The following is a 19,457-nucleotide window of genomic DNA, read 5'->3' on the forward strand; positions in this document are numbered from 1 at the left end:
GTGTGTGTGTGTGTGTGTGTGTGTGTGTGTGTGTGTGTGTGTGTGTGTGTGTGTGTGTGTGTGTGTGTGTGTTTTATCCACAGGTGTAGAAATGATGATGTGCCCAGACGTTTGGTCCAGCCTGGTTTCATGTAATTCCTTGATGGATGGTGGCTGACAGCAGTGAAAACAGACTGTCAGAGATTGTGTTTGGAACAGGAAGAGGTGGAAATGTGTCAGATTGATGCTCCTGGGATAGAATCTGAATGTTATTTGATTCACTCCAAGCAGCACAGCGAGGGCAGACCCACGTCAGATCCTGCTGATTTTCTACTCAATATGACGTAGGAATGACAATGCCCAAAAGCTTGAATAGTTTAATTGGGTTTGCATTTTAATTAGTGTGTAAATACACAATGTGAAATTCAGCCCGTTAATAAAAGTTGTTTGGCCTCATTGTAACATGTAGTGGTAATCCATACTCCCTCTGACATGTGCTGTGGTTTGTTTATAAAAGGTGGCAGAGGCAGTGGGTAATGCTGAGTGCACACTTGTCAGTTTGATAGATGGATGGGTGGCCAGAGGAACAATTGATCGGGCGAAAAAGAACAAGAGGAAACATGAGGAGCCCATATCTACCCTTAATATAACCAATAAAACATCACAATATCAAACAAACAAAAATACCCCCCAAAAATCAGCGCTATTAATAAAATGTAAATTATTTTATCAGGTAAACAAACACTAAAAAATTTGATTGATGTGCAGATGTTTCATTCTGTAGTATTACAGACAACATGTCATTAAGAGGCTTTTTATTTAGCAGACTGTATTGGCTGTGACTAAATGAATCATAACTCGCCATGAGTAATAAGCGATATTGGTCATGAGTGCCTGTTCCCTGCAGCATGAGTCGTTCTGGTCCCCCGTTTCATTTTGAATGAATCAGATCAACTCGACCCTTTACTGGCCCTCAAAGCATTAATTTTATACCTGATATGAATCAGATTCTATCTATGGTTTTTATTGTTTGTTTGTTTGTTAGCAGTTGTCTAGTAATGTTGATATAAAACATGCATAGTGATATGAAAGCACTTACACCTACTATTGGCTATGAATGCATACAGTAAAACATTAGGCAGAACTACAGAAGTCTGACACAGACAATCTCTAAACACTACAGTGTTATGCAAAAGTCTTGAGCCACCTCTCATTTCCTTATATTTTGCTAGGAAATTTTGACATAGGTTTATTGAAACAGTTTGCACAACTCTAACGACCTTGCAAGTCAATAATTTTGGATGACCACCCTTTATTCCTCAACACAGCCTGAACTCTCTTAGACAAGCTTTGTTGTAATTTCTTTAAGAGGTTTTCAGGAGTGATTCTCCAGTCTTACTGAGGAATATATCCAAAGCTATTATTTGTAAGTTGCCTGGTTTTTGTTCTGTTCTATGTCAAGATGATCCCACATTGCTTCTATAATGTTTAGGTCTGGAGCGCTGGGGAAGCTAGTCCATGACTGATAATGTTCCATTGTGTATTTTTGTTTCTATCTAGGTATGCTTTTACTGCATTTGCCATGTGTTTGGGAGTTTGTGCTAAAAAAAGAAAACAGGGATCAATTCTGACAAGCTCCCCAACAGCACTGGCTGAATGCAGTCCCAAACAATGATAGAGTCTTTGGCGTGTTTTTTACAGATGGTTGTAGATGGTTGTAGATGGGTAAAAGACCGAAAGTTGAGGAACACAACGATATGTGCTGCTGGTAAAGTTTCTGTGCTGCCTTTCCTCATAACAGCCATCCCTCAAGAGTCTCTCCATTTACAGCAATGCGTACGCTGCACACCATAACGGGAATGTTGGGATTGTCCTCGTTGGTGCAAAAATACAGTTTTATACCTGCATGCTTTTTTTCAATATGATATACTTGTAACCCACCGAAAACATTTGGGGCATTTTGAAAGAGACATTACAACATGAGAGACTGCAAACTGTTTTACTGGTCAAAACAGCTGGAACACAGATTAGGTCACAAGCTCAGTCTCTCAGTTAAAAGCAAATATAATGCAGTAGTAAACATGGGCTCTTCCAAATGTTTCTCTTCATAATACCAGCATAAAACTGAGAACTACATATAATACAGAAAAATCTCAATTTCCTTGTTTTACATGTTGCATGTGCAGTATTATTTATGTGTATTTAATGACCATTCTGTTTTTTATTGTGCAGTAAAAATAAATAAGTACATTTTCCCCATATTCGCTGGGTGTAAGTACATATCCATCAGGAGGAAGCACTGCATCTAATGGACACTTTTAAAACGACATGCAACAACCTCTGTGAAACTACTACAAAATAACAAAAATTAAAACTTGTAACTAGAAAAAACCTGAAATATTCACATTCAGCTTTACAAATTCATGTTTAACAGTAGTAGTCCAACATCCAGCAAACAACTACTAATTTTAACTCTGTTTAATTACTTGCAGTTAAATAGTCTCTGACACTGGTCATGTGACATCACAGCAGCATCCATTCAGTAAAATGGATTGCATTCCCTATTGACTTTACACCCCTTTAAATATCAAAACCTAATGTTGGCCTAACTTTACCCAATAATTCAACTTCCACCACTGACAATACTGCATTCCCTTTGCTCCCTCTTGAATTGAGTAAATTGAATTGTTCTCCCCCTCAGCTAAACTCGCTACAAACCTGTAAGATAGGGTAAAGCCTAAATGCTAAGACCCGCACCTCATTTGAGGGCAGGCTGGCTTGGGTGCAGAGTAGTCTTTAGAGACGGGCTATCACTGCCACTTATTGTGGTTATTTGTCAGTGATCCCCCTGATTTTACAGTGAGCATGAATAGACCGCCAGTTGCTGCGGCTTGCCTTCATACCTTGGCTCTGCAATGCTTTTCTGCAGTGAAGTGTGAACATTAAAGTGAATGTGGAGGAGGAGTCCTCACCAGAGAAAGAGTGGTGGGGGGGGGGGGGGGCGGAGAAAGAGTAAGATACCAGCAACGGGAGGCAGATATCAGTGTGCATTGGTAGAACAGAGGTTTCACAGCAAAGAGTATGAGCATCTCAACAGAAAGGGTCTGGGAGTGTCATTCCTAATCTGAGAGGAGTACTGACGCTTTGGATACTGTCCACCCATCTGGTAGGTTTATCATACTGCATCTGCCTGATCTGCATGCTAATTCTGCTGTTCATGCAGTGTAAACATTCGTATGTATAGAACATTTGCGGTCTATATTTATCAGCATATTTGTATCACCTGATTATAGGATGCAACAATGTTGTAGCCCCTCTGCTGATATTTAAAGTTTGCCGGACATGAAGATTTAAAATGACATACTCTAGTCGAGCTCTGTTTCTTATTGATAATGATGTGAAATCCAGTGATGCAATGTCTTCTCTGTGGTCATTATTTTTAGACTCACAATAAAGCCGCATTTGGCAATGTCTGCTTCAGGCTGCCCTACATCCCCATCGCACTTCTATTTTTTCTCTAGCTCTGCTATTTTCATTGCTTCTCCACCGAAAATTCAGTCTGCAGTTCAACCACAGTCTGTAAATTTCACAACCTGTTAGGTACTGCACGCTCTGCTATGAGACGATCAAACTCGTGTATACGGGTCTCTGTTTTCTGCGATTCCACTGAGGCTTAAACATGTTCCCTGCTCAGTGGAGTCTTAGCCAAGATATCCCTCTGCAGTTGGAAATGTAATATCAGCCCCAACTACCTTTCCTAGTGGGAAAGAAGGGGACTCATCTTCACCATGCTTGAGAAAGTTAAAGCCTGGCATGAACTCAAAGCTGTGAGGAAAATACCTCTGCAGCAACAACCAGCTGATATTATACTCCTGTCTCTTTGTAAGGTTAATGAGGATATATTACTTTATCTCCTCTCACGACGTTAAGTTCCACTTACTTGCCACTGACTGTAATCAGTATATCTCCTAATTTTGCTCTGTCACAATTTTGATTATGTGGATGTAGATGGCAGTACAGTGTAATACCCAAAGGATGCTGAATGTTTAATAGCAATGTTCAATAATTAATCTTCAGCTTGCTGAGGACTGATACATAAAAGCAAAAAAGGCTGAGAGTGAGTCAAAGTAAGCCACAACATACGACGATTTATTATCTGCATTAACAGCATTTTTTTTTCATTTTGATTTTGCTTCCCTCTCTTTAAAAAAACAGAAGATTGATTTCTTCATAATTTATAAGGAGACTGCCAAATTAAAATCCACTCTGTCCATTTGCAGTCAGAACGTGTCCATGCTGTAATTTCACCCAAGCTCAGTGATTTCTTTTACAAGCAGTTTTCTGCTACCACAGACTCGAAGCATTAATCATTCACCACGTCTTTCATAAAAAAAATTGATTAAGGTAGGATAATGAGCAACCTTTATTCACATCGCTTCAATTTAGTCCAACTGTTTTCCTTCTTTAGGGAGATTCCAGTTTCAGGAAGGGCGATCATGGCTCAAAGAGTTGAGTGTTCATCTTGTAACCGGAAGGTTGCCGGTTCAAGCCCCGGCTCGGACAGTCTCGGTTGTTGTGTCCTTGGGCAAGACACTTCACCTACCACCTACTGGTGATGGGCCGATGGCGCAATATGGCAGCCTCGCTTCTGTCAGTCTGCCCCAGGGCAGCTGTGGCTACAACTGTAGCTTGCCTCCACCAGTGAATGAATGAATAGTGGAGTTGTAAAGTGCATTGAGGGCCCTGAAAAGTGCTATATAAATGCAATCTATTATTAAAAATGTTTTTTCTTCTTCTTTTCTTTTGATTTTGATGTTTGTAGTTTGAGCTTGGTAGACAAAGATGGGTGTCAACAAATATGTGGATGGTTTTCTGTCTTTAGTCGCTTTCATGGCCGGGCATAACAATCAAATAAATAAATTGTTAAGAAAATAATAATCTGTTCAAAATATCGGCTTTATGTGTGTTTTTTATTTTGCTCAAATTGAATGGCATACTCTACAAAAAAAAAAAAAAAAAAAACGATTAAAAGGAAAATATTGACTTTTTTAAAATATTTTTTCAGCCCATCCTTAAAAGATGATAAATCATTGATTTCTTTTGTGATGTCTTATTAGGAACCAATGTCAGTGTTTTCTTGAAGTTCACTCAGTAGAAAAATTAGTATTCCCAATAGCTGGAAGCAGTGTATTTGTTTCCAGCTACCTATAATGGTACTCAGAATTTTCTGAATTAAATATTTATGGCCCAAAAGGACAAAGCACACAAAGCAAACTCTAGGCTCTTATGTACTCAGCAAGCATTCTTTTTAATGACAACCAGAAGCTAATAGTATTATTAAATGACAGCTGGGAATAATAATAATTAAAAACAGCTGATTAAACATTTTTATCTAGCTGAAATCAGACAAATAAAAGGGCTTGAATAAAACATTTGGAGACTACCTCATGTATGTCTCACTAAGTCACAATTAAGAGCACTTCTTTACTTTCAAGTCCTTATTTTGCGCCACTTGTCACAAAACAATTTACCAAAAATGGCCGAAAGTGCACCCTGATTTCACTGGAGACATCACTTTATGAAACTGCAGCACATCACAAGCTCTAATATGATATTGTTGCTGGTCAAAAACTGAAAGAAACACAAAGAAAAAAAAAAACTCTGCTCACCATTTGTCATCATGAACAGATGATCCCTTCTGATGTAATCTTCCTGAGAGCAAATCCCCTCAAGCAGAGATGAGCTTCTGGTCTTCTGATTTTCACAGAGTGATTTTGCCGGTGAGCATTGCAAAAATTCCTTGAATTACAAAGGAGAATTACTCAATCAGCACCTGTTAATGGATTGATCCACTAAACTGAAAACCACCTGCTTCATATTCAAAACCAGCAGATGTGATGTATGATTAAACAGCAGCAAACTGTTAACTGCAAGTCTCCCATACATGAATAAGCCTAGAAAGATTAATAAAAATACTTAATGCTGTGATAAAGGGAATAAAATAAGCAATACCACTGAAATTCATCCTGTAACATTTAAAAGCAAAATTTCTTGTAATTAAACACTCAAAATATTCCCAGTACATCTGTCAAAAACATCATCCAATTAAAAGCAGCCTTTCATTGTTGTCTCATTAATACATGTAACATGAGCCAACTAGGGATTATTTGGATGAAAAAATCCTCTGGTGCATGCAGCCTTTTTTTTGCATACTCTGAAAAGTTGTAAATAACTTGTCAAGAAACTACCTCTTCATCATATTGTCAACATCGACCACCAGTGCATAAGCCGATAAGAAAGGGTTTGGCTCGGACAACAGTGTTATCAGTTAATGGGATTTAAGACGTACACAGAAGTGACTCTAAAACCACCAAGATAGTGGTGTCTAACATTTGTCTCCTTTCTTCTCTCATTCCAGACCTGCACAATGTCAGACTTTGAGGATTTCACCTGGCCGGGAGGGCAGGCCAATGTATCTGAAAGCTATCAACTGAACCCCACCAGTGTGATTGTGTCAGTGGTCTTCTCTCTCATATTCCTGCTCGGCACCATTGGCAACAGTTTGGTGCTCGCTGTACTGCTGCGAAGCGGACAGGTCGCGTACAACACGACCAATCTGTTCATACTCAACTTGAGCGTGGCTGACTTCTTCTTCATCATCTTTTGCGTTCCTTTCCAAGCTACCATCTACTCTCTGGAGGGATGGGTATTCGGTTCCTTCATGTGCAAAGTCGTCCACTTCTTTATCAACCTTACCATGTACGCCAGCAGCTTCACATTGGCCACCGTGTCTGTTGACAGGTATTGCTTCAAAATACTTGTTTTGCTGAAATACCGAACATCTAAAGCAAATTTCACCCACAAAGAACAGAAAAATTAGCAAATTATCATATTTAAGAATCTGAAATCAATCATATTTGTTCTATTTGCTTGATAAATGCATAGCCTATATATAACATCTCCCATTTGTGGATAACATTTTGAAGTGAAGTTTGCTATGTTGGCTATTGCCACTTCGTTGTTATTGCTCTTATTTTTCTATCAGCTAAGGCTAGCTAAGACTAGCTAGCTTGGTTAGCAACATGCCTTGCAATACTCTGTTTTATTAAACAGGACGATCATTTTGGCTAACAAGAAAAAGAAAACACAATCGAACCACCTACGTTTCATTTAGCAGATCTACCACCGAAGTCTGAGCCACAGCAATTTAAGCATTTGCTGTATTTCTTTGTCTCTATGTTTGTGCTTGGATATATCACCCAAAATGATATTATTCATTACTAATATTCTATTAATCAAACTATGAGTAGCTGTTGGTCATTTTCTTGGTGTCAACATAAATTTTCAGGGAACTCAGGTGGCACATACTTTTTAACACAAAAAAATGGATCTGAAATTAAAATAAACCTAATTAATCACACACTCACATATTTCTCTTTAATCTAGAAAATATTAGCCTCAAGCTTGTTGTACACAGAAATTACTTCCATCAAATCAACAGCTATAGCTGTGTCTCTCACAGTCTGTCCTTTATTGTTAAACTCTAAATGTAGGCATTTGGATATTGCACAAAACATGTTAAAAGCCGACATGTTCTTTCTCTAACATCTAAGACATTCAGTGTCTTTGATGCCAATGTGTATTGCCAGTGCTTTCTAGCGTCTTATATCTAAGAGAAAGGAGAAGAGAAAAACAAGCAAGGGCATGGATTATTAATGTAAGGAAATTATTTAATGCAAGGACATAAATTTATTAAAGAGAGGAAATGAGAAGGGTATTGAGGGCACAAATATCTGGGCTCAAATACAAATTTAGTTTAAAGGTGGGATGAAAAATGCCTGTGTAAATGATGAAAAATGTGATATTCCACCTGCCACATTGCAAATATGACAACAAATATAGTTTTAAATAAAGGAAGAAAAAAATACATCAATCTGCCAAGATTTTGGGAAAAACTGAACGACTGAATCCATTGTTTTTCATTTCTAGGACATACAATAAGCCTTCAAAACTCCCTAAGGAAAGCATTGAGAAAGCTTTTATTTGCATGGTCACGCTGTTAATTTTTTTGTTGTGCTTTATTTTGTTTACTCTCCCGCAATGTCTGCGAAATATTACACATTTAATTGGTCACAAATGCATTTTTCGCATCTGGAGTTTAAACATGGACTCCAGAAGCTAAAAATTATATCCCTCGGAGAATAAGCCGTAAGCCATCATTATAGCTGTTGGGCAGCAATAATCAGTCAATATGAGCTGTAAGTGTGCAGCTGCCCTCTCCAGCAGACCCCTCTGTTCACACTGGCTGTGTTTACACTCCAGAGGATTCAATAGTCATTTCCCCCTCAGTGTGGAAAAGAACAGTAACACCTGAGTCGGGAGGGTAATGAACATGTCCTGTCTTCTTCCTTTGTCTTTCACTGATTATTAAGGAAAAACAAAACAAAAACAGCAACATCGCATAGAAAAAGCTAACTGTTACAGTTTACACCAAGAATCCCCAGCAGAAATTAAGCCACGGATAAGCCTGGGGGAATAGCAGCACTGACACACACACACAGACAAAACGGTGTAAAGGGATGACTTGCTGCTGAATGTGCTATCTGCAGGCAGATAATATGTATTCTCTGATTTTATGGTGCAGAATTATGTATTAAAAAAGGCTCACAGATGAATCATTCATAAATGTTGTTTCTGTTTAAATTTAGTAAAACATTATTTGGATACATAAAGAGTTCATTTCTGCCATGAGCGCATAAACAGACCCATTTGTTTTATATTAATCCTTGTAAAGATAATTCAATTTAACTAAAGAGTAATGTCTGAATACTTGTAGTTTTCAAAACCACTGAGGTTTCAAGTTACCAGCAGGTTCAAAGTGACTGCTTTTTGAATTTAATGTAAAACACCGTGGCCCCAATTCACTGAGCTTTCAAAAACCAGAAAGGCTGTTTTCTCAGTTTCTACTGGGCTTTCTGAAGTGTCCTACAAATGTGAAAAGCAAGGACATGGACATTTTGTTTTCTGAGAATTCCTGCCTTTGGCAAAATACTCCCTTGGAGAACATATAACACATAAAGCAGCATGTTAAATATGCCAAATATTTAAAGACTAACCAACCAAGAAATGATGAGGTTCCAACTGCAGAGATAATATGTGATAATCAGTATGCTGTAAGATTATTGAAAGAGACAGCTTTTATTGAAAGCATCATAGTGGCTTGTGGGATTTGCGCCTTCATCTCCTACCTGCTGAGTAAAATCAAAAGCACAGCACAGCAAGCATGTTTTCTGTTATTCCTGCTGTTTTACAATTTATGCAAGTTCGTCTTACTGAAAAAGCCTAAAAGCCCTCTCTCTGGATATTACTGTCTCTAAGGTGTCTTATTCAGTAGAACCAACAAACAGCAGTGGAGTAAGTGAATGATTACCAGTCAACCACAAAACTTCAGTGTGAGTGAATTCATTGTGAATGTATAGGTGGCACTACTGTTACAATAATACCTACTCAAAGGATCCAACTGCACTGCTCAAAAAATCAAAGAGACACTTTTTAATCAAGTCAGTTAAAATTCTGGGATACTGATCTGGTCGGTTAAGTAGCAGAGAGGGTGGTTAATCAATTTCAGGTGCTTTGTTGTCAATGAAATTACTTAGAGATGCACTAGAGGGGACATTTTTCCCTACACATCTTTTCTGACTCTTTTTCAGTCTCGTTTTACATTTGGCTGCGGTCCCTGTTGCTGCTGGTGGTATGAGGCGATGCCTGGGGCCTACAGAGGTCACACAGGTAGTCCAGCTCCTCCAGGATGGCACTTTAATATGTGCCATTGCTGAAAAGTTTGATGTGTCTCCCAGCACAGTCAAGCACAAGAGCATGATATTCCAGGCAGTTACTCTAGGAGCATTAGATAGGGCCGTAGAAGTTCCTTAAGCCATCAGAGGGTCGGTATCTGCTTCTTTGTGCAAGTAAGAATAAGATGCGCACACCCAGAGCACTACAAAATGACCTTCAGCTGGACACTTGAGTGAATCTCTCTGACCAATCAGAAATAACTTAAGATTTCCTCATTGTCCAGAACTGTGTAGCCCAGTTGGCATTTGCCATAGAATACCAAAACTAGCAAGTCCACCACTGGCACCCTATCCTTTCCCACAGCAGGTGGGTGAGCAAATGGGACATACATGAAGGAAGTCATGGAGAACGTTATGCTGCCTGTAACATTGTTCAGCATGACCATTTTTTGGATGGGTCAGTGATGGTCTGACTGCACTGGTTTGTGTCCTGGGTTCCTCCTGGTATGTGACAATGCCCAGCCTCATGTGGTGAGAGTATGTAGGCAGTTCTCGGAGAATAAAGGAACTGATATCATGACATAAATCTAATAGAACACCTGAGGGTCCTGGTCCATATCTGGGAGGAGGATCCCACAGGACACCGTGCATTAACTCTTTAGGAGCATGCCCCAATGTTGTTATGCATCCATACAAGTACATGTGGGCCTTACAAGCTACTAAGTACCTGTTTGAGTTGCTGCAATGAAGTTTCAGTAAAATGGACAAATGTGTCACATCATTTTATCCTCTGTGATTTTCATTGTCTTCAGCCGTCTGCAGGTTGATTTTTGATCAAATAATGTGGCATCCTTTCATTCATAATACACTATCCAGTTCATATTAGTGTAGATTTCATTTTTGTTCCCAATTGAGATCTGATTTATTTTCAAAGTGTTTCTTTTATTTTTTTAGTGCTGTATTGGAAAATATGCCAAAAAGCTGGTATCTTTACTATAAATCTCTGGATTTATAGTACAATCACACTAGGGAAAATTGTGTTTGAACAATCACATGTGACTGTGTGCAATAAAATTCCATTATTTTGTTGCCCTTGAAATTATTCTTTGAGGAAACTGTTGCTTTCAAGTGACTTTTATAGGTCAAGACAATGATAAAATGACAAGTCATTGATTTCAGCTTCTTGAAGCTCAGATATTTCACCTTTTATTCCACAAAATTGGTTTTACAGCTTTGGTTACTGGTTATTTTGCAAATTAAGAATAAATATTACAGAATGTAAATCTAATTAAATGTAATGCATTGTTGTCAGTTATATTATCCATGAGTATATACAAGAATTTAGGACACATATGCAACATAATCACACACTCATGTGAGCTGTTTTTCTCCCTTAAGTGCTTTTGATATGTTGACTGTTTTGTATTGTTTTTGTATTGTTCTTGTATTATTACAGTTAAAACATTTAAAGTACATTACAGCTATATAGACTAAAGATATGCAGTCACAAGTAATCTTTCACTTTCTACATTTTAACTTATACAGTTATAAATTCAGACTTAATTACTAAAGTTTTTAACCTGCTGTCCCCATTTTTCTGTATTTTGCAGTCTAGATTATAGCTCAAACATGTTATTTTCTTGTCTTTATAGGTATCTGGCTATTCGCTATCCTCTGCGCTCCAGGGAGCTAAGAACCCCTTGTAATGCTGTGGTTGCCATGGTAGTTATCTGGGGTCTTTCCCTGGTCTTTGCGGGTCCATATCTCAGCTACTATGACCTGATTGATTATGCCAACAGCACTGTGTGTATCCCCGGCTGGGAGGAGCAGAATCGTAAGGTGCTGGATACGTGCACCTTCCTGTTTGGCTATGTCATCCCTGTGCTCATCGTGAGCCTCTCGTACACTCGAACTATCAAGTACCTGTGGACGGCTGTTGACCCTCTGGACGGCATGTCAGAATCCAAGAGGGCTAAACGCAAAGTCACCAAAATGATCATCATCGTCACTGTACTTTTCTGTATATGCTGGCTGCCGTACCACGTGGTGATCTTGTGTTACCTGTATGGAGATTTCCCATTTAATCAGACCACATATGCCTTCAGGCTTCTCTCTCACTGCATGGCCTACGCCAACTCTTGTGTCAATCCCATCGTGTACGCTCTGGTCTCCAAACACTTTCGCAAAGGTTTCAAGAAGGTGTTCAGCTGCATCCTCAGTAAGCATGGGAGAAATAAGGTTCACGTGGTTCATGTGGCCAACACTGTGCCTGGGTTTGAAGCCGGCTCTACGGAGGTGTCACAGATGAACGAGGAGAACGTGCGACAGAATGAATGTGAAATGATCAACAGGCCAGTCGCAGAGCCAAGAGAAGCCACCGTGTCCCTGAATTTGCCCTTTCAGCAGCAGCAGACTTGACAACTGGTTCAGATTGGCTAAATTGGCTCAGCACAGATTGCCTTTTGTGAAAGACGTTGAAGCTAATGTTTAAAAATTTACTATTCATATATTCATATTTTTGATGGCAAAAAAGATGAACAGGGATTTGTTCATATTTGGAGAGACAAGATATTAAGGAGCATAAAGCTAGTCCACTACAGAAATGTATTTGTTTTATCACTTACCTAAACATATATTTTATATCCCAAAACAACTTCCTGTTACTTAGAAAGTTAGAAATGTTTATTGTTAAGCTAAATGAGAAATGTTCTCACTTTCCCCTGTCTTCACTATTTGCCTTAATCATGGTTTGCACTTTACCTCATATTGTCATTTGTCACAATGTTTGAGACTTCATATTGTCCTAACACTTTCTAGGACCAACACAGAACCTGTCCTATAATGTTATGGTATGCTTCACCTGATCCCCAAAAAAAAATATTAATACGTTGGCAACTGGGGAGGGAATTTCATGTGAGTCAGCACTATATGCTACTTTTCTGACTTCAAACAAGCTTTTTCATGGAGGATTGGGGTCCCTCTAGAGCTCAGGCATCAAAGTCAGAAATATGGCAATGCACAGCAAAGCAGTGCTCCTCCTCCATATAAAGACCATCTTATGGGATTCATTAGCATTTCCAACACCATGTTCAACTGTAGATTTCGTGTTCAGGTGCTTCGAGCCCTAATATGGCATTTATCCGGCATTAGCTCAATTTTAGCTGCACTATATACAACATTTTGACCTACTTCAACCTCCAAGTCATTAGGGCTCCATAAGTGGAGCAGAATGTTATTTGGATTCATTGTTTTGTATTTTTGCATGAAGATGCTGTTCTGTCTTTTGAAGATATTGACAGGTGGTACATGTTAAGTAAAAATAACATGTTTGGTGTCAGCAAAATTTGATACCAAGCAGTTGTTGGTAGAAATCTTTAAAAAAAAAACTGGGCATAGTTTATTGCTATAATTGTATTTTGTGATTAACAAATTCATGGCATGTTTGGTGTGAAATGCTATATTTAAATAAATATGTTTCTCAAAAGGCATACTTATATATTGAGATTTATGTATTTTAAAATGTATGTATTAAGTGTATTTTATTTGTGTATTTAAAAAACTGTGAACTGGTTATCATACATTTGCTTTATTTTTCCAAATGAAAGCACACCCACAGGGTGTCCCTATTTTGTGTTGCTGTATGGTTGTCTCCTACCTCAGAGCTGTACAAAGCTTCTTTGTTGTCTTCTGTTCAGGTTGTGCGAGATGCAGTTTTCACCTTGAAAGATTGCACTTCTTTCAAGATGCAACACGTTTCTTTGCAAAATTATACTGAAATGTGTTTGCTGTAATACTTTCCCATCCCATCCTATGGTATACAGCTTACTTAAGTATATCTCTGTTGTACATTTTAAGAAAATATATTTAAATAAATATCTATCAAAGTGATTTAAAACAATGTGTATCACACCTAAAAACAAATAAACTATTTTCTGCTGTGAAACTGTACTGAGGTTATTTGTTGTAGCAAAATAAGCTCCAGGAGGTTACCTCGCACACGGTGGAACAGTGGTTAGATCTATTGTCTCACAGAAAGAGAGTCCTGGGTTCAAACCTGTGTGGAGTTTGCATCTTCGTATTTTTTTTTATCAAGGTACTCTGGTTTCTCCTGCCACCAACAAAAATGCTAGGTCAGTGCCATCTGTCTTTGCTTATTTTATACTACATAAGGAGCTCTGTTTAACACTTGAGGTAAATAGAATTCTTTCTTATTTCTCCAATGCAAAAGCAGAAAAAAAAATTCTGCTTTTGCAACACTCACTGTAGCTTTAAACTGTTTGTGTTGAATATCTTCAAATGCTCTTCTTGTCCACTCAGCGAAGAAATATTTCATTTACTGCGAAGCTTACTTCATAAAACTTAGCATTAAGCAGCTCAAAGAATATTTAACATCTAGGCCATTCAACTGAACATGAGTAGGTGCTTAAAATTAGAGCCATGCAAAATTTCCCCGCCATACTTGGTAAACTGTCTGAGTTAGAGGTTTGTGAAGTAAACGGGTAAATGTTCAACAGCCACAAAAAAGCTCTGTAAAGGATTTTCTGTAGATTTTTGTCAGATCTAGTGATTGGTCTGCTATTGTAAAACATTTTTGATACAAAATCCACAAAAAGAGTATGCATTTTGTCCCTATCTATACTGCAAATGACTGTTTTTGAAAAATAACAACAAATCTGATTGTAAGATTATGTTTGGAATGTATGTTTTGAGAAATCTATTAGTAATCCAAAATATTTTACTTAATATTCTTAATTATGCAATGATGGTTATATTAGCTGCTGTATTCAGCTTTGTGAACCATTTTTACATACAATGGGGAGTTCTGGACGTATTGCTTTTTATAATCCTTTAGTGAAAGGAGTATTACCAAACTATGAAAAAGCAGAAAAAAAAACTTTCCCCATCAGTTTTATCTGGACTAATATTTCTTTATTGAGGGTTAATGTTCAGTTTAAATAACCGACTTTAAGTAGCGCAGTTTACATTGTGTTCAACCTCTTATAATGCATTAAAAATCAGGTGTCCGTTAGTGGCTGTCAGCTCTCCATTATCAAGGCTTTTATTGTTAACATGCTAAAGGAGTTTTTTAAATCATCAACCTGCACACTAATTTCTCTATATTAAACATGTTGGGCAAGCTTATCTGTAAGCGAAAGCTTACGCAAAGTCTCTTCTCTGCAAATGGTTACTGGACTTCCTGACCAACCGCCCCCAACATGTCCGGCTGGATAACCGCTGCTCATCTACCATCACAATGAACACCGGTGTACCACAAGGCTGTGTGATGAGCCCTTTCCTCTACTCCCTCTTCACCCACGACTGCAGACCTGCTGATGGTTCCAACACCATCATTAAGTTTGCAGATGACACCACGGTGATTGGCCTCATCAGTGACAACGATGAGGCCGCCTACAGGGAGGAGGTGGATCGTCTGGCTGAGTGGTGCGACAGAAACAACCTGCTGCTTAACACCGAGAAGACCAAGGAGCTCATCGTGGACTACAGGAGGAATGCTGACCCACATCCACCCATCCACATTAAGGGGACGGCTGTGGAGCGTGTGAGCAGCTTCAAGTTCCTGGGAGTCCACATCTCCGAGGATCTCACCTGGACGACCAACTGCTCCAAGCTGGTCAAGAAGGCTCACCAGCGCCTCTTCTTCTTGAGGACTCTGAGGAAGAACCACCTGTCCTCAGACATCCTGGTGAACTTCTATCGCTGCACCATCGAGAGCATCCTGACCAACTGTATAACAGTCTGGTACGGGAACTGCTCTGCCTCGGACCGGAAGGCATTGCAGAGGGTCGTGAAAACTGCCCAGCGCATCGCCGGAGCACCACTTCCTGCCATAAAAGACATCTACAGGAAGCGGTGTCTGAAAAGGGCTGGGAAAATCATCAAAGACCCCAGTCACCCATCACATGGACTCTTCACCCTCCTGCCCTCTGGGAGGCGCCACAGGAGCCTCCGGACTAAGACCACCAGGTACCGGAACAGCTTCTTCCCCACAGCTGTCAGACTCCTGAACTCTGCCTCCTGACATCTGACCCACGTTAAACTCATGGACTGAACATACACACACCCACAATGGACAACTGTACCCTCAAACACAATAATAACATGGACTGAACCACCACTCACAACCACTAGCACTTTATATAGCCTCTGTAGAAACTATCTACACCCTCACTTATCTTAACTGCACTACTGTATAGCTCTGTGTAAATAATCATTCTGTACATTCGATAATCTTTAATCCTACAACTGTTTACAACTTGCATAGTTCCTATTTCTGTATAGCTGTATATCCCAGATTCTGTAAAGCTATTTATTTCATATTCTGTATAGTTTTTCATATTTATATCCTGTTCATATCCTGTACATAGCTTGTACTCACTACAGCCTGTACATACTTATAGTTATAGAATATTCACAACATACTTCATACCGTGTACATTATAACATACCATAATAGACCCATTTCTGTAATATACTCACATATCTATATTATTGCTAATATATATTGTAATATATCTATATCACTAAAGCACTTCTGGATGGATGCAAACTGCATTTCGTTGCCCTGTACCTGTGCATGTGCAATGACAATAAAGTTGAATTCTATTCTATTCTATTCTATTTTTCAGTTTTTTACATTTTTGTTTACTAGCTAATGCTATCTCTGTTTCAACACAAAGCACAGATTATAGATGATCTCAGAGCAGTAAAAGCAGAGTCAGCAGCAGCTTAGCTGGCATGTGAGTCTCCCATCAGTCTCCTCTCAAAGAACAGAGTGTACAAACAACCAGAAAGGCCGCTGACCTCACAGCTTGAGCAGCACCAGCTTTTGTTAAATGAAACAAAACAGATATGGGAACAAAAGATGCAACAGATTTCCAGTGGCTGCCACAAAATATGAATGACGGATGCAAACCAGCAACAAGCTTTAGGATAGATCAGTGGTAGATATGCAAGAACAGGGATTACTTTCAACTTTGTAGGTTTTAATTGATGTCTATGTTTCGATTTCAATGGGCAAGCATTGCTCGGCTTGCTTGCCCTGAAAGAATGCTACTGCTTTTTTTATTTGTACATTTTAGATGAATTCATAGTTAGATATTTTCACTTTATATTGTAGCAGAATATTACTGTTTCACATTTTTTACTTTTGTATTTTAATTTAATTTTGAAGGAGAGTTTCCCAAATGCCGCATGTTAACGTCTTTTCCAGCAAGCTTAGAAACTCAACGGCCCATATCTGTCCTCTTCCACAGGGACAAAAAAATCGATTTGGTTTTCCACTGTGTTCACTTGCTGCTGTATATTGTTAATTACTGTTTTGCTGCTGGAGTAAGAGATATTAACATACACATACAGCATGCCAGAGGAGTTCCCCAAGAGACTACTGCTTCAGTGAAAATAAAGGGCAAAGCCAGAGGCATTACAGGCGATGTTGCATTTTGAATGAAAGCTACTAATGAATCAATGAAGTGGTAAACCAGTCAGTACACTGGAATGTTGTAAAGATGTTGTAGAGGCATTAGGCATTACACTCAAGACTTAGCTGCAGATGTCTGCTGAGCGATCTAAAAGATTTGTTAGGTTCACAATGGTAAGTACATCATGGATAATAAAGTGCAACAAAGACACTGGCTGTATCCCAATTCAGGGTCTGCAGCCTTAAAGTACGCAGCCTCAACGATCCTCAAGGGCCGCGTACTCAAAGACCGCTAAGGCCGGAAGTGCGAGGCTTGTGAAATGGGACGGTCTAGCCTCCGTTGCGCTGCCCAGGTTGCCTAGCAACCATGATACTAACAGCTGGAAACGTTTCATACAGCTTTGTTTAACAGAAATGAAGGAGAAAATCTTTTGTTCATTTGTTTGTTTCTTTCTACATGAGCTTTGATCATTCTCTGTAAGATTAAGCTCAGCTATTGAACGGCGTATAAAAGGCTTTAAAATCAAGTTAGTACAAACGTCACTAATGTCACATAACTTTGCCGACATGTGGCCAACAGTAATGTTTTAATGTTCTTCGTTATTAAACATTTGCACATAAATAAGTGACATAATATTCAGTACTTACTTAAAGTTTACTCTTCGGCTGCCCCTCATCCACCGTTTTTTTTCAGCAAAATTATCCACACCCACCGCCGCGCTATGCATTCTGGGATATGTTGGGCCACGAAGTCTACACTGCCACAGCCTTAAAATTCAGGGAAATGAAGGACGCATTTCAGGGCCGCATTTCCAGCAGCCTTTGAATTGGGACAGCCTTCGGCGCGCCGCTGTGACGTAATCGGCCTTGAAATGCGTACTTTAAGGCTGCAGACCCTGAATTGGGATACAGCCACTGTCAGCTATTTGAATCCTTAATGGAAGGCCGGAACAAGAGAGGCTACATTATAGTATCAATCTGTTGCAAATATATATAAATATCAGGGGAAAGGGCATTTTTCAACGCAATATATCAAATTATATTTTGGGACTGAACAAGTGCATGTTCTTACACATGTCTAGAATAATTAATTTTCCTTAGTCAGTGAGACACTGTTGCAGTTCTTACATCATTTTATTATACACGTTTTATTCCCTCTGCAGGAACAGCTTATTCTGGTGTCTGTAGATAGATAGATAGATAGATAGATAGATAGATAGATAGATAGATAGATAGATAGATAGATAGATAGATAGATAGATAGATAGATAGATAGATAGATAGATAGATAGATGCATATTAGAAGAATAGAAGCATATTTTATATCAGAATCTCAAACACACAAATCTACAGTTTTTTGGTGACTGCCAGAATTTTTCAATAGCTGTTATCACAGCAACGGGTGTAAAATACTTATTGTAAAAAGTATTTTACACCCGTGGTGTTTTCTGCCTTCTGTATGTCAGAAGTGTCAACACTTTCAGCAGCTTCTTTGTTGTAGTAGACTAGTGTACTATTCCTGATGGAACAATGCTTTAATAGAAAAAAAAACACCTCTTACCTGCAGATGACTAAGTGCGTAGCTACAAAGTGGGATCACTGTGGGTCTTTTTTAGTGAATGATAATGCTTCATGCCAGAAAGATGCACAAATTAGCCCTCTTAGGTTGGAAATGATTCAAGGAAAGTTATACTTACGTCACTGACAACCTTGACAGTGTCTGTGTTGGTTTTATGGTTGCTTTGGAAACCACTCTGCAGTTTGTGTTAGAGGTTGCTTAAGAATACAAACATATTATATCACCCAATGTGAGTTGTTTGTAACTATAAAACAGTGCAAGAGTCCGTGAGTCAGCAATTAGTAGCCCAAAGACATGGAAAAATCCATAATCTTACATCATAAGGGCAATGTTAAAAAATAAATAAATAAATAAAACACTAAAATCTAAATTAAAATGGCTGAAGACATAAAATATGATCTGGAGATTGATTTCTCTCTAATGACCCTAGGTATTGGAAAAATATCAAACTTAGGGTTAAATTTGAATTCAACAACATCCAGTTATAAAATAAAAATTCACTTGCTGCAGATGCGTCATTCTCATGTGTAGTGTATATAGTCATTTGAAGAGTACCTAACATTGGTGACTGCATTTGTAAGGGCCCAAGTATTCAAAGGAAATACTGGCAGAAGGTCTTACTTTCAACATGTGGGTTTTATTATTCCTGAAAAAGACAAAAATAATA

At 38.7% G+C, this 19,457-nt stretch overlaps 1 protein-coding gene across 1 annotated transcript; it reads left to right on the top strand.

Annotated features, from left to right (window-relative positions):
• The first annotated feature begins 2,975 nt into the window (after positions 1-2,975).
• Positions 2,976-13,296, top strand: galr2b (galanin receptor 2b). Its single transcript, XM_026164468.1, has 3 exons — positions 2,976-3,145; positions 6,398-6,780; positions 11,426-13,296. The coding sequence occupies exons 2-3, from the start codon at positions 6,407-6,409 to the stop codon at positions 12,189-12,191; spliced, it is 1,140 nt and encodes a 379-aa protein (XP_026020253.1). The 5' UTR covers positions 2,976-3,145; positions 6,398-6,406; the 3' UTR covers positions 12,192-13,296.
• The last annotated feature ends 6,161 nt before the right edge of the window (positions 13,297-19,457 follow it).

This window comes from Astatotilapia calliptera, chromosome 4, assembly GCF_900246225.1.
Source record: "Astatotilapia calliptera chromosome 4, fAstCal1.2, whole genome shotgun sequence".
Classification (NCBI taxonomy): domain Eukaryota; kingdom Metazoa; phylum Chordata; class Actinopteri; order Cichliformes; family Cichlidae; genus Astatotilapia; species Astatotilapia calliptera.